We start from the raw sequence: 15,498 nt of genomic DNA on the forward strand, positions 1-15,498 counted from the left end.
AATCTTTGCGTCTGGCATCTTCTGTTTAACATCATGCATCTGAGAGTCATCCATGTTGTGCATATCAGTAGTTCTTCATTTCTTTTTTTTTTTTTTTTTGAGCATTTAGGTGGTTTACAGTTTTAAGCTGGGCATTTTCTTTGTGAGAACATTTTAAACTACTGATTCAGTTTTTTTGTTTGTTCTTTTGTTTTGTTTTTGAGATGGAGTCTCGCTCTGCTGCCAGTCTGGAGTACAGTGGCGTGATCTCAGCTCACTGCAACCTCCGTCTCCTGGGTTCAAGTGATTGTCCTGCCTCAGCCTCCTGAGTGGCTGGGACTACAGGTGCATGCCACCATGCTGGCCAGTTTTTGTGTTTTTAGTAGAGACGGGGTTTTACCGTGTTGGCCAGGATGGTCTCAATCTCTGGACCTCGTGATCCGCCCACCTTGGCCTCCCAAAGTGCTGGGATTACAGGAGTGACTAATTCAGTTTTTTAACATATTTCGAGTCAGTTGTGATAAATTGTATCTTTCAAGGACTGTTTTGAAGTCATTTAAGCCCACTTGTTGAATTTATTGACATAAAGCTTGTCTCAGAGTATTTTCTTTTTAATGTCTGTGGGATATCTAGGATTGATCTCTTTCATTCCCAATAATGTTAGTCTATTTTTCACTTCAGTTTTCTGTTTTCTGCTCCATCCATTTCTGCTTTATTTCCTTCTTTTTGGTTTGGTTTTAATTGGTCTTTTTCTAGTTTTTTTTGGTGTGTTTTTTGTTTGTCTTTTTTTTTTTTAAGATGGGGTCTTGCTGGCTCTGTCGCCCAGGCTGGAGTGCAGTAGCACAATCTCGGCTCACTGCAACCTCTGTCTCCCAGGTTCAGGCAGTTCTCTGCCTCAGCCTCCCAAGTAGCTGGGATTTGCGGGCGCCTGCCATCCCGCCTGGCTAAGTTTTTTGTATTTTTAGTAGAGATGGGGTTTACCATGTTGGCCAGTCTGGTCTTAAACTCCTGACCTCGTGGTCCACCTGCCTCAGCCTCCCAAAGTGCTGGGATTATAGGTGTGAGCCACCGTGCCTGGCCCTTTTTCTAGCTTTTTAAGGTGGATGCTCAGATTATTGATTTCGAATTTTTCTTGTTTTCTAATATTAGCAACTAAAGCTATAAATTTCTCCCCAATCACTGCTTTAGTTGCATCCCACAAGTTTTCATTTCTTAGGTTTTTACTGTTACTCAATTCAAAATATTTTCTAATTTCCCTTGTGATTTCTTCTTTGATCCTTCGCCCTTGCAACAGTCTGTGTATTCTCATTCTTTGTGCTATTTTTGTCATAGATTTCACTCATCCTTAGATTATAGAGCCCACAACATACTATTTTTGTTCCGAACAGTCATTTGTCTTTTATATAAATTAAGAAGCAAGAAGAATTCTTCTTTTATATTTGGCAGCACTTCCCTTAGCGATATTATTATGATTATGATTTTTTTTTTTTTTTGAGACAGAGTCCTGCTCTGTCGCCAGGCTGGAGTGCAGTGGTGCAGTCTTGGCTCACTGCAACCTCTGCTTCCCGGATTCAAGTGATTCTCCTTCCTCAGCCTCTGAAGTAGCTGGGGCTACAGGTGTGTGCCACCATGCCAGTTTTTTTGTGTTTTTAGTAGAGATGGGGTTTCACTGTGTTGGCCAGGATGGTCTCAATCTCCTGACATCAGGTGATCCACCCACCTTAGCCTCCCAAAGTGCTGGGATTACAAGCATGCGCCCCTGTGCCTGGCCAGCAATTTTTTTTTTTTTTTAACTACAGATCTGTTGGTAACGAATTCTGTCAGTTTCTGTTCAATTGAAAATGTCTCTTATTTCACCTTCATTTTTGTTTATTTTATTTATTTATTTTTTGATACAGGATCTCTCCCTTTGTTGCCCAGGCTGGTCTTGAACTCCTGAGCTCAAGTGATCCACCCGCCTCAACGTCCCAAAGCACTAGGATTCCAGATGTGAGCCACCACGCCCAGCCTCACCTTAATTTTTGAGGAACATTTTCATTGGATATAGAATTTTTATTTTGTATTTTAGTATTTTATTTATTAAAAAAAAAAAAAACCAGGCCAGGCACAGTGGCTCATGCCTATAATCCCAGCACTTTGGGAGGCAGAGGCAGGAGGATCACTTGAGGCCAGGAGTTTGAGACCAACCTGGCCAACATAGCAAAACTCTGTCTCTACAAAAAATACAAAAATTAGCCAGGCATGGTGGTGGGCACCTGTGGTTCCAGCTACTCCGGTGGCTTGAGACGGGAGGATCACCTGAACTCAGAAGACTGAGGTTGCAGTGAGCTGAAATTGCACCACTGCACTCCACCCTAGGCAACAGAACGAGACTCTGTCTCAAAGAGAAAGGAAAGAAAAAAAAAGAGATGAGTTCTCACTATGTTGCCCAGGCTACCGTCAACCGCCTGGACTGAGCGATCCTCCTACCTGAGCCTCCCAAAGTGCTGGGTTTACCAATGTTAGCCACTGCATCCACCTGGGATTTGTTAGGAGTGGTGCAGAACAGCCCTTGTGCAGTAGGTTGTCCTTATTCATGAGGTCTGCTATTTCTGGGTCTTAAGCAAATGCCTGGGATGACTAGCAGGGTCCATTCTAGTATTATACTACTTCCAGAGTCTCCATTTTAACTCTGTGCCAATCAGCAGCTGTTCTCTGCTAGACCTCAGGGAATCTTGACTTGTATATCCACAGTTTAGTGTTTTGTCAGAGATCCAAATGGAACCTTCTGGGTCTTTTATCTGTAACTACTTCCTTTCTAGTTCTTCTTTGCAAATTCCAGTTGCTTCACTAGCCCTGAACTAGTGCTCTGTCTTCTCCAGTAAGAACAGGGCCTCTACTGCTCTTTGTTGCAGTTTGGAGAATGTCTCCAGGAGAGAGCTGGGAGAATTTGGAGTTTACCTGCTGTGTTTCTCCTCATTCAAGGATCATAAGGTTGTGCTCCCTGTTGTCCAGTGACTGAAAACGGTTGCTTCACATATTTTGTCCAGTTACATTGTTGTTTACAGCAAGGATAGCAGCATAAGGTTGATACCTGTTACTCTCATGACCAAAACTAGAAGTCTAGCCTCCTTTTAAAAATGCATTTCCATTTTAACTGAATTGCCAAACTAGTAATTTTTTTTAAGTCATATAATTAGCAAAACATTTAGGATAATCCTCAGTTTATGATAGTCTTTTTCTTAACTTTTTGTTTAACGCCTATGTTAATGCAAACCAAGCTCGAGTCAGTCCCTCAACGTCCTACACTCCCAGTCGCCACAAGAGGAGTTATGAAGATGATGACGATATGGACCTACAGCCCAATAAACAGAAAGACCAACATGCAAGTGCCAGACAAGCAGGTAGTGTGTGCCAACAGGTTTTCTCTAGACTTTGCTCTCTTAAGTAGATTGGTTTTCAGAGTGAATTGTTACATAATATGGCTCTATATTTAGGAGATGGCAATTTGTCAGAGTTACGGACAGTGTGGAGAGTTTTTACAGTACTATTTGATCAGACTGTGCTTTGCAAATGAGCAATTAGGCATCACTTTGTGACAAGTGGCTGCGCTAATGTATGTTTTTGGAGTCACAAGTGCCTATCTGGAAAGGTCTTTTCTATCTTCATATTTATTTTTTTCCTAATTCTTAAATAATACAGAAGCCTGGTACTTTACCCTAAAAATGAGTTATTTTTATCTGAAAACATGCTTTCTCATTTTCTGTTTGTGTTTTGAGACAGGATTTCACTCCCATCACCCAGGCTGGAGTGCAGTGGCATAATCGTGGCTTACTTGCAGCTTTGACCTCCTGGGCTCAAGTGATCCCCTGTCACTTCAACCTGCCTGGTAGCTAGGGCTGTAGGCACATGCCACCACACGCAGCTAACTTTTTAAATTTTGTAGAGATGTAGAGATGGGATCTCACTGTGTTACCCAGGCTGGTCTCAAACTCCTGGGCTCAAGTGATCCTTCTGTATCAGCCTCCCAAAGCCACTGGCATGACAGGCGTTAAGCTACCACTCCCAACCAGTCTTAGCTTTTATAAGCAGTGGATTTCTTCGTTATGGCGGGTATATTAAATTTGTCTTTATTTTTCCTTTTATGTGCTATTCACTTCCCTTCAGCACCTTTAATCGGGAGGAAGATTAAAGGACAAGGAGGCAAAACAAATCAGTCTGGTCATTTACTATCTGCAAGATTGGGTAGAGAAGGCAGATTGATTTTCTTTTTTTTTTGGAGACAGAGTTTCACTCTAGTTGCCCCAGCTGGATTGCAATGGTGCAATCTCAGCTCACTGCAAGCTCCGCCTCCTGGGTTCAAGCGATTCTCCTGCCTCAGCCTCCTCAGTAGCTGGAATTACAGGCATGCACCACCACACCCAGCTAATTTTGTATTTTTAGTAGAGAAGGGGTTTCTCCATGTTGGTCAGGCTGGTCTCGAACTCCTGATGTCAGATGATCAGCCCGCCTCGGCCTCTCAAAGTGCTGGGATTACAGGCGGGAGCCACCATGCCCGGCCAAGGCAAATTTAACAATTAGTGGTAAACAAGGATTTACTAATGGATTTTATTTACCCATATATCACTCTACTTTATAAATTGATATTTCCAAATTTTCTTAATTCTGAGATCTATTTTAATGTGTTTAAAATTGGAATGTTTTACTATAAATACATATAAATGTCATAGTATTCTTTTTCTGGACCGATCCCCAGAATATATTAAAATTAATGGTCTATCATCTATCCTGGACAACATGGCAAAACCCCATCTCTGTTAAAAATACAAAAATTAGCCAGGCATGGTGGCGGGTGCCTGTAATCCCAGCTATTCGGGAGGCTAAGATAGTAGAATCACTTGAACCCAGAGGGGCGGAGATTGCAGTGAGCTGAGATCATGCCGTTGCACTCCCGCCTGAGTGACAGAGACTCCATCTCAAATAAATATCATAGTAACTTATATATTGTAATATATTCGAGTATGTATTTGAGTCCAGGAAATATGTTAATTCTCTTATCACTTAAGCAGTTGACGCTACTTTTTATTTCTTACCATTCTTGTTCGAATGTCTTAATGCAGGCTTTTTATGCATTTGAGTTCTTTATATAAAGTAAAATTTGTTAATGTTTAGTCAATCTTTTAGACTATACGTATTTTTAAGCTTTTTATTTTGACACAGTATCGATTTACATGCAGTTGTAAGAAATAATACAGAGAAGCTGGTCACGGTGACTCACACCCATAATCCCAGCCCTTCGGGAGACCAAGGCAGGCACATCACTTGAGGTCAGGATTTCCAGTCTGGCCAGCATGGTGAAACCCCATCTCTACTAAAAATACAAAAATTAGCTGGGCACGGTTGTGCATGCCTGTAATCCCAGCTACTTAGGAGGCTGAGGCAGGAGAATTGCTTGAACCCGGGAAGCGAAGGTTGCAGTGAGCCGTGATCATGCCACCATGCTCCAGCCTGGGTGACAGGGCGAGACTCTGTCTGAAAAAAAAAAAAAAGAAATAATACAGAAAGATCTTGTATACCTTTTAGCCTCTACTTCCCCCAATGGTAACACCTTACATAATTATAGTAGAATATCATAACCAGGAAATGGACATTGATACAATCATTTTTTTCTTTTCTTTTTTTTTTTTTTTGAGACGGAGTTTTGCTCTGTCTTTCAGGCTGGAGTGCAGCAGCATAATCTCAGCTCACTGCAACCTCCGCCTCCCAGGTTCAAGCGATTCTCCTGCCTCAGCCTCCAGAGTAGCTGGGACTATAGGCGCACGCCACCACACCTGACTAATTTTTGTATTTTTAGTAGACATGGGGTTTCACCCTGTTGGCCAAGATGTTCTTGATCTCTTGACCTTGTAATCTTCTCGTCTCGGCCTCCTGAAGTGCTGGGATTACAGGCGTGAGCCACCATACCCAGGTGATACAATCACATTTTTACATGTACTTACTTGTGAAGATTTAGTTCTTTGCAGTTTTGTGGGGTGTTTTTGTTTTTGTTTTTGTTTTTGTTTTTGAGATGGAGTCTCACTCTGTCGCCCAGGCTGGAGTGCAGTGGCGCGATCTTGGCTCACTGCAAGCTCCGCCTGCCAGGTTCACCCCATTCTCCTGCCTCAGCCTCCCCGAGTAGCTGGGACTACAGGCACCTGCCACCACGCCCAGCTAATTTTTTGTATTTTTAGTAGAGATGGGGTTTCCCTGTGTTAGCCAGGATGGTCTCGATCTCCTGACCTCATGATCCAGCCACCTCGGCCTCCCAAAGTGCTGGGATTACAGATGTGAGCCACCGCGCCTGGCCTGTTCTTTGCAGTTTTATCACATAGGTAGATTCATGTGGCCACTACCACAGTTAGGATCGGGAATATTTCAGTAGTTTGTCCCTTTTATTGCTGAGTGGTATTTCATGGTATGGCAGGTATCATTTGATTCTCATGTTATCAGCCCTAAGGTGTAACTACTTCAGGAGTTGGGGTTATTCTTTTAATGACTTGTATATCCCCAACAACTGGTTTGATTCCTGATACATACTGGATATTAGCAAGTATTTGGTAAATTAATTTATTGCTGTATGGTTTTATTCTGCTTAATTAATAGAAAAAGTATGTTCTACCAAGGAGTTTTGCTGTTGGTAGACCATGTATTTCTTAAATCAAAGATGTCAAAGTAACCATATTGCAAATCAGCTTTTGAAACTGGTTATACATGAGATTTGATGGGAGGAATTTTTTGATACCTTTATAGTAAGGGAAAAAAGTAAAATTTTTAGATCTTCATATTTATCTTTGTTCTCTTACAGATCAAACAAAAGACTGTTAGTATGTGCTGTTTCCTTAAAAACTGTAACAACTTGAACTTTGCGAGCTCAGAAGCATCACATATGTCAAACTTGAAAGGCATTTATGGAACGTTCTTTTTCTCCAGGAGGCCTTAGAAATGACTAAGTGCAATGCTATCCTTTGAATTTAGGGGGCGTTGGTGGTCTTCAGTGGTGTGGAGAGCCAAAACGCTTAGAAACCGAAGCTTCTGCTGGGCAACAGCTGAACTCTCTGAACTTCTCTTCTCCTTTTGATTTGAATTTTCCATTGCCAGGAGAGAAGGGCCCTGCGTGCCTTGTGAAGGTAACAAAACCTTTCTTAGGTCCGACATTGACATGTTATGTGTCTCAGAAAGTAGCTTAGTGTCTGAGCATTTGCATTCGTTTTCTTATGCTGGACTAGCTATAGCAAATCACTGCAAATTTAATAGCCTAAAGCAGCAAAAGTTTATCATCTTATAGGCTTTAGGTCAGAAATCCAACATGGTCTCACCGAGGTAAACTCTAGGTGCCAGCAGGGCTACATTCCTTTCTCGGAACCCCTAAGGGAGAATTTCCTTGGCTTGTGGCTCCTTCTTCCATATTCATAGCCAGCAACATTGCATTTGTCTGACCGTTTTTTTCATGGTGACATCTCATCTGACCACAACCAGGAAAGGTTCCCCGGTTTTAAGAATCTGTGTGATTACATGGGGCCCACCCAGTTAATCGAGGATAATCCCCCCATTTCAAGGTTATTAATCACACCTCTGCATGTTCCTTTTCCATATAAGCTAACATATTCACAAGTTAAAAGAATGGAAGAACATCTCAAATGCAGAAGCAGAACAACTTTTAAATTATGTCTGTTCCCTTCCTGTATCATTTCTAACATATAATCTTCATTTTTGTCTTCTTCCTTCTCTCAGCAAAACCTGTTTGTCACTTGTATTTAAAATAAAACAGAAGGAAGAAAACTTTTAATAGTTTGTTCTTCCATCTTACTTATTCTAATGTTTTGATGCTGATAAATGAGAAAGTGACAGAAGGTTTTTAAAATGATTGTTAAGGATTTCCATCCTTTGTGCATTGTGGGTTTTCTTGTTTTGGGGGCAGGGGGGGTTGTTTTGTTTTATTGAGGCAGTCTCACTCTGTTGTCCAGGCTGGTGTGCAGTGGCATGATCTCAGCTCACTGCAACTTCTACCTCCTGGGTTCAGGCGATTCTCGTGCCTCAGCCTCCTGAGTAGCTGAGATTACAGGCGTGCGCCACCACACCCAGCTAGTTTTTTGTATTTTTCGTAGAGATGGGGTTTCACTGTGTTGGCTAGGCTGGTCTTGACCTCCTGACCTCAAGTGATCCACCCACCTCAGCCTTCCAAAGTGCTGGGATTCCAGGGGTGAGCCACTGCACCCAGATTCTCAGTGGTTTTAATTAAAATGACACTTCAGTCATATAGCACAGGGACCAAAATTACCACTTTTTCCCCTGCCATGCTTCTACCAGGTCTGATCAGTAAATAAATGGCCTTGACTATTACTAAAGTCCATCATGACAATTTTGAAAGTTTTTTTTTTTTTTTTTTTAATTGTGAAAAATCTCCTGGCCATTCCAAGTTTTGTGTTAGTCCGATGTTGCAGTTTATGAATACATGCAAAGTTAATCGTCTTGTTTTTGTTTTTTACTTTTCTTGGTGTGGTTAATAGGTTTTGAGATAGTGCACGTTTCTAGTTTTAACTGTCAGCCTTTGGGAAAAGCCTTTTTTTAATTTTAGGAAAAGACTTTTTTTTTATAGTACTGCGGTATATTGAAAACAGATATTAGTCTGGAAGTTAAGCATCCTGTGTTTTGGTTTTTCACTTATTTGCTAACTAGCAGAGTAACTCTTGGTCTCAATTTATAAAAATTTATAAAATAAAGGACTTGCTTTAAGGTCCATTTCCTGATCTAAAATTAGTATGATTTCATGTGGTCTCTTGTTAGGTTTATGAAGATTGGGATTGTTTCAAAGTAAATGACATTCTTGAGCTATATGGCATACTGTCTGTGGATCCTGTGCTGAGTATACTGAATAACGATGAAAGGTGAGTCTGTGTGCTCTTTTTCTGGTCTCCTTTATTTTTATGTAATTTTAGGTTTTCGGGAAAGTTACAGGATGGTTTTGAAGAACTCCCTTTTCCTTCTTCCTGGATGTACCAGTTGTAAACACGTGCACCCCATGCGCTCTGTCATTCATTTGTGCTCTCTATGGATGCGCACATTTTTCCGAAACACTTGAAAGTATGTTGCAGAAATCAAACGCTTTTACCCCAACTGCTTGTCAACATCTCCTAAGAGCACTGACTTTCTCATATGTAATCAGAGTACAGGTATCAAAACTAGGAAATTTGCCACAAATACACAATACACTTATCCACAATCTGTACTTAATTTCACTAATTGTCTTTTTTTTTTTTTTTTTTTTGAGACGGAGTCTTGCTCTGTCGCCCAGGCTGGAGTGCAGTGGCCGGATCTCAGCTCACTGCAAGCTCCGCCTCCCGGGTGCACGCCATTCTCCTGCCTCAGCCTCCGGAGTAGCTGGGACTACAGGCGCCAGCCACCTCGCCCGGCTAGCTTTTTGTATTTTTTAGTAGAGACAGGGTCTCACCATGTTAGCCAGGATGATCTTGAACTCCTGACCTCGTGATCTGCCCGTCTCGGCCTTCCAAAGTGCTGGGATTACAGGCTTGAGCCACCGTGCCCGGCCACTAATTATCTTTTTAATTACAACTCCTGTCCTTGCCTTAGGTGTAGTTGGAGTTTTTTTTTTTTTTTTTTTTTTTTTTTTTTTGAGACAGAGTCTTGCTCTGTTGCCCAGGCTGGAGTGCAGTGGCTGGATCTCAGCTCACTGCAAGCTCCACCTCCGGGGTTCTCGCCATTCTCCTGCCTCAGCCTCCCCAGTAGCTGGGACTACAGGTGCCCGCCACCTCGCCTGGCTAGTTTTTTGTATTTTTTAGTAGAGACGGGGTTTCACCGTGTTAGCCAGGATGGTCTCGATCTCCTGACCTCGTGATCCGCCCGCCTCGGCCTCCCAAAGTGCTGGGATTACAGGCTTGAGCCACCGCGCCCGGCCAATTTCACTAATTGTCTTAATCATGTTCTTTCTTACAGTTCTCCCTTCCGTATCCCCCAGTCCAGGGTTCGGAAGCTTGCTTATTCTCTATTTCTACTGAGTTCATACTGTATTTCTGATTCCAGTTCAGCACCACAGGTGTCGTTCTACTTGTTCTCCTTTCTATGTTAGTGTAACTCTTTTTTTTTTTTTTTTTTTTTTTTTTTTTTGAGACGGAGTCTTGCTCTGCCGCTCAGGCTGGAGTGCAGTGGCCGGCTCTCAGCTCACTGCAAGCTCCGCCTCCCGGGTTCACGCCATTCTCCTGCCTCAGCCTCCCGAGTAGCTGGGACTACAGGCGCCCGGCTCGTTTTTTGTATTTTTTAGTAGAGACGGGGTTTCACCGTATTAGCCAGGATGGTCTCGATCTCCTGACCTCGTGATCCGCCCGTCTCGGCCTCCCAAAGTGCTGGGATTACAGGCTTGAGCCACCGCGCCCGGCCTAGTGTAACTCTCTTAAACTTGATTCCCATTTTTCACGATCTGTCATTTGCACATTTGTACAACATAGAGAAGGGAATTTCAGAATTGTTAACTCATACCTCTATAAAACATAAACCTAAATAACTAGAGTTCAATCTGAAATAGTCCTCAGCCTTTGTCTTTCATGGTCTTGCCACCTTTTTTTTCCCCCCTTAAACAACAGAAATATATGTCTTCCAGTAGTTCTGGAGGCTGGGAAGTCCAAAATCAAGTTCCCAGCAGATCTGGTTTCTAGTGAGGGCCCACTTCCTAGTTTGCAGATGGCTGTCTTCTCACGTGGTAGAGAGCAGAAAGCCTTGACGTTTTTGAAGAGTGTAAGCCAGTTACTAGTTACTTGTTTCCTCATGGTTAGACTCAATGTTGTGCATTTTTGGCAGGAATATTACAGAAGTGATGTATCCTCAGTATGTTACAGCAGGGGGCATGTGATGTCAGTCTGTCGCCTTACTGGTGAGGTTAATTTTCATGGGTTGGTTAAGGTGGTGTCTTCCAGATGCCTCTTCTCTAAAGTTACATTTCTCACTTTGTAATTGACAAGTAACTTGGAGGAAGATACTTTGGGACGTAAATATCCAGTTTCTTACTAAACTTTCACCAGTTTGTTTTAGCATTAATTGATGATTCTTGCTTGAATCAGTTATTACTATGTTGGCAATTCTCTAACTCAGTACATTTATTTATTGGCATTCTACTATAAAAGATATTTCTTCCGTTTGTTTATTCAAGTAATTTATTTACTTATATTTAGTATGGACTAATAGATTCTGATTTTATTCAATGTTAATATCATTATTTTATTTTGAGACCCAAGTTTTCCCAGATGTGGCTAGTGGGAGCCACTTTAAGCAGGTGCTGGGTCCTTTTTTTGAGAAGATCTTATTATTTTTTAACATTTATTTTCTGGCATATGAAGCTGTTGCAGCTTCATCGTATACTTTGAAGATCTGAGTCCTAGATGTGCTCGTTGGTACTGGGTTAGCTCTGCGTCTAGGCCCTTAAAGCAGACAGAGCTAGGATATATGCAACATATGTTTACATATATATGCATACACATTTAAATGTACACATACATACTCACACATGCATGTTTTGTATATTTCTAACATCTATGAGAAACCATGGGTTCATATTTCTGATTCCAGTTCAGCACAGCAGGAGTCACATGTTCTAGTTGGTCTCCTTTCTATATTTATGACTTCCTTTTCTAACAAATTTGATTCCCATTATTTACAATCTGTCGTTTCCCCATTTCTGCCATATACAGAAGGGAATTTCAGAATTGGTAAACCATACTACTACAAAACAAACTAGTAATGAGTGTTCAGTACGTTTCCAGTTCATTTTTATTTTAGAATGCAGCTGTGTAGTCAGAGCTGTGTTCCAGTTACTCTGGTAACTTTTCTTCCCCTTCGGTGTGATTTCATTATTTATTCTACTTAGATTCATTTATGTCTGATTATGTTTCACTTCAGTTTTTCCTCCATCCTTACTGGTTTTTTTTCTTTTTAATATAGGAAACATTAACATTGTTGCCAAATTCAAATTATACAAAAAGATTCTTAGAGGTGTCATTCTCAGCTATCCCCATTCCTGCTGTCTGTTCCCACCCAGCCTCCTTAGGGAACCATAGTTTCTGGTTTATCTGTCCTGTATTTTTTTTACACAAAAATAAGTAGATAAGTCTACATTTTATTTCTACCTTTTTCTTCTATAAAAGGTAGCATAGTATATGTACTCTTTTACACTGTTTAATTTTTTTATTAACAACATGTCTTGGAAATCTAGATCTTCCTCATTCTTTTTTGTTTTGCTTTGAGATTGCCAAAAGCAAGGGCTAATGTCCCTCATCTACACCAGAGTCCTCTTGTTGAATACTGGACATTCATCATCTTACATCTTAGTTTCTGTGTAAGATGAACTTAACATTTTTCACAGTTAAAAAAAAAATGGTACAAAACAAAAATTTTAAACAACTTTGAGCTTAACCATCCCTTAATAATAGTGTATGAGATTGTTCATCTTGGCAATTTCTGATTATGATGACTTTCCTGCTTTAGTTACTTCACTATTGATGCAGTTTAGTTTCGAGGTTGTATTAGTCAGGTTTCTCTAAAGGGTCAGAACTGATAGGATAGATGAATATATGAAGGGGAGTTTATTAGGAGAATTGACTCACACGATCACAAAGTGAAGTCCCACAATAGGCCGTCTGCAAGCTGAGGAGCAAGGAAGCCAGTCTGAGTCCCAAAACCTCAAAAGTAGGGAAGCCGATAGTGCAGGCTTCAGTCCATGGCTGAAGGCCTAAGAGGCCCTGGTGAACCACTGGTGTAGGTCCAAGAGTCCAAAAACTGAAGAACTTGCACGTCTGATGTTTGAGGGCAGGAAGCATCCAGCATGAGAGAAAGATGGAGGCCGGAAGACTCAACCAGTCTGCTCTTTCCATGCCTGCCTTTATGCTGGCAGCTGATTAGATGCTGCCCACCCAGACTGAGGGTGCGTCTGCCTCTCCCAGCCCACTGACTCAAATGTTAATCTCCTTTGGCAGCCCCCTCACAGACATACCCAGGAACAATACTTTGCATCCTTCAATCTAGTCAGATTGACACTCAGTATTAACCATCACAGAGGTTAAGAGCACAGACAGGCAGACAGCTTGGGTTGGAGTCCTGACTTGGCCACTTACTAGCTGTGTGACCTTGGGCTTAGTTTCCTTGTTGTAAATCAGGGTAGATGTGAGGTTTTGGTGAATTTGTACGTGTAAAGCATTGAACATTGTCTGTCACATGGTACGTACTATGGAAAAGGTTATTATGCTTGCATTAAAATATACAGGAGTATGAATTTATTACTTCAGTGTCTATAGAATCTATAAAGTCAAGATCTAAAAGCATTTTAGCCATTTGTTTCAGTCGTCTCACAAATCTATCTGCAAATTCATTTAGCAAATCTGAAAAATTCATAACTTTCAATTGCTTGTCTACTCAGTATTTGAGGGATCATGTAAGAATAAAATTTAGGAAATACAATTAGCAAGATAGGAGATGAATGGATTCTCTACACACTAATAGATACCGGATGGCTTTTGAGAAAAAGACCCCAGTTTTTGAGATCTGCTGTCAAGTATTCGATGTCTCAGCCAATAGTTCAAGGAGTACCTGTGTTTTGAAATAGCCTTATGAGTGACATCCTACATTCCATTTATTGAAGCACTGAATAAAAAATATTATTGTTCCTGGCCAGGCACGGTGACTCACGCCTGTAATCCCAGCACTTTGGGAGGCCAAGGCAGGCAGATCACTTGAGTTCAGGAGTTCAAGACCAGCCTGGCCAACATAGTGAAACCCTGTCTCTACTAAAAATACAAAAATTCGGCCGGGCGCGGTGGCTCAAGCCTGTAATCCCAGCACTTTGGGAGGCTGAGACGGGCGGATCACGAGGTCAGGAGATCGAGACCATCCTGGCGAACACAGTGAAACCCCGTCTCTACTAAAAAATACAAAAAAACTAGCCGGGCGAGGTGGCGGGCGCCTGTAATCCCAGCCACTTGGGAGGCTGAGGCAGGAGAATGGCGTGAACCCGGGAGGCGGAGCTTGCAGTGAGCTGAGATCTGGCCACTGCACTCCAGCCTGGGCGACAGAGCGAGACTCCCTCTCAAAAAAAAAAAAAAAAATACAAAAATTAGCCAGGCTTGGTGGCGCACACCTGTAATCTCAGCTACTCAGGAGGCTGAGGCACGAGAGTCGCTTGAACCCAGGAGGCAGAGGTTGCAATGAGCCGAGATCACACCGCTGCGCTCCAACCTGGGCAACACAGTAAGACTCCATCCAAAAAAAAAAAAATACTGTTCTTGAAAAATGGAATAAATGCATTATTTCATCATATGTCTTAACAAGCCTGAAGTCTGTGTGATGTTAACACTTTAGAATGAGAGGCCACTTTCTGTTCTTTAAGGAGATGTACAGGTGGAAATATTCTTGGCTTGGACTGTAATTTTGTTTTCTAAGGTGCATATTATTTTTGTATCTGTGCAGTTGATGTCTCTCTAAATTGAAACTTTATTGTCTCTCCGCAGGGATGCCTCTGCGCTGCTGGATCCGATGGAGTGCACGGACACAGCAGAGGAGCAGAGAGTACACAGTCCTCCTGCTTCATTAGTGCCGAGAATTCATGTGATCTTAGCCCAGAAGTTGCAACACATCAACCCGTTATTGCCTGCCTGCCTTAACAAAGAGGAGAGCAAAACCTGTAAGTGTAAGTGTTACAGCCTAGTGAACTATCGACTGTTAGCCTCAGTGTGTGTCTAGAGCTGCCTGTAACATGCTCATAGTGGAATTAAGAGTCAGGTCTTCATTCCTCACAATCAGTGTTTTCAGTAATCTCTGTCTTATTGCCCCATTTTTCTCTTACATTAATTCTCTTCATTGAAATGAGGACAAAAAGGAAGTATACAAGGCTGGGTGCAGTGGCTCACGCCTGCAATCTCAGCACTTTGGGAGGCCGAGGTGGGTGGATCACCTGAGGTCAGGAGTTCGAGACCAGCCTGGCCAATATAGTGAAACCCCATCTCTACTAAAAATACAACATTAGCCAGGTGTGGTGGCACGTGCCTGTAATCCCAGCTACTCGGAAGGCTGAGGCAGGAGAATCACTTGAACCAGAGGCAGAGGTTGCGGTCAGCCGAGATGGCGCCATTGTACTCCAGGCTGGGCAAAAAGGAACAAAACTCAGTCTCAAAAGAAGAAAAAAAAGGAGGATGCAAACTGTCTTATTTTTAAGATTAGTGTCACTTACTGATATGTTAAGCTTTACTTACTGTCTACTGAATTGTTGCGCTTTGCCCACGTAGTTACTTTTCACCTAAGACACTTGAGAGGAACTGGTGTGTGTGTCCTGACTCAGGTCTCCTTTTCTCCTTCAGTTGTTTCAAGTTTCATGTCCGAATTGTCTCCAGTCAGAGCAGAACTTCTTGGGTTCCTCACTCATGCCCTTCTAGGGGATAGTTTGGCTGCTGAATACCTAATATTACATCTCATCTCCACAGTGTAAGTGCTGTATCCTGGTGGGAATTA

The 15,498-nt window shown here is 42.0% G+C and overlaps 1 protein-coding gene across 2 annotated transcripts in view; it reads left to right on the forward strand.

Moving 5' to 3' along the window:
* Positions 1-15,498, forward strand: part of MCMBP (minichromosome maintenance complex binding protein) — a 46,329-nt gene that overhangs the window by 17,445 nt on the left and 13,386 nt on the right. Inside the window, exons 6-10 of one of the 2 annotated variants that reach the window (XM_033181133.1) lie at positions 3,218-3,362; positions 6,973-7,124; positions 8,782-8,882; positions 14,502-14,680; positions 15,348-15,471. In XM_033181133.1, coding sequence (XP_033037024.1) covers positions 3,218-3,362; positions 6,973-7,124; positions 8,782-8,882; positions 14,502-14,680; positions 15,348-15,471 — 701 coding nt within the window. The remainder of the gene's footprint in view (positions 1-3,217; positions 3,363-6,972; positions 7,125-8,781; positions 8,883-14,501; positions 14,681-15,347; positions 15,472-15,498) is intronic. The other variant, XM_033181138.1, reaches the window with a different exon arrangement.

This window comes from Trachypithecus francoisi, unplaced genomic scaffold, assembly GCF_009764315.1.
Source record: "Trachypithecus francoisi isolate TF-2019V2 unplaced genomic scaffold, Tfra_2.0 Contig01579, whole genome shotgun sequence".
Taxonomy (NCBI): domain Eukaryota; kingdom Metazoa; phylum Chordata; class Mammalia; order Primates; family Cercopithecidae; genus Trachypithecus; species Trachypithecus francoisi.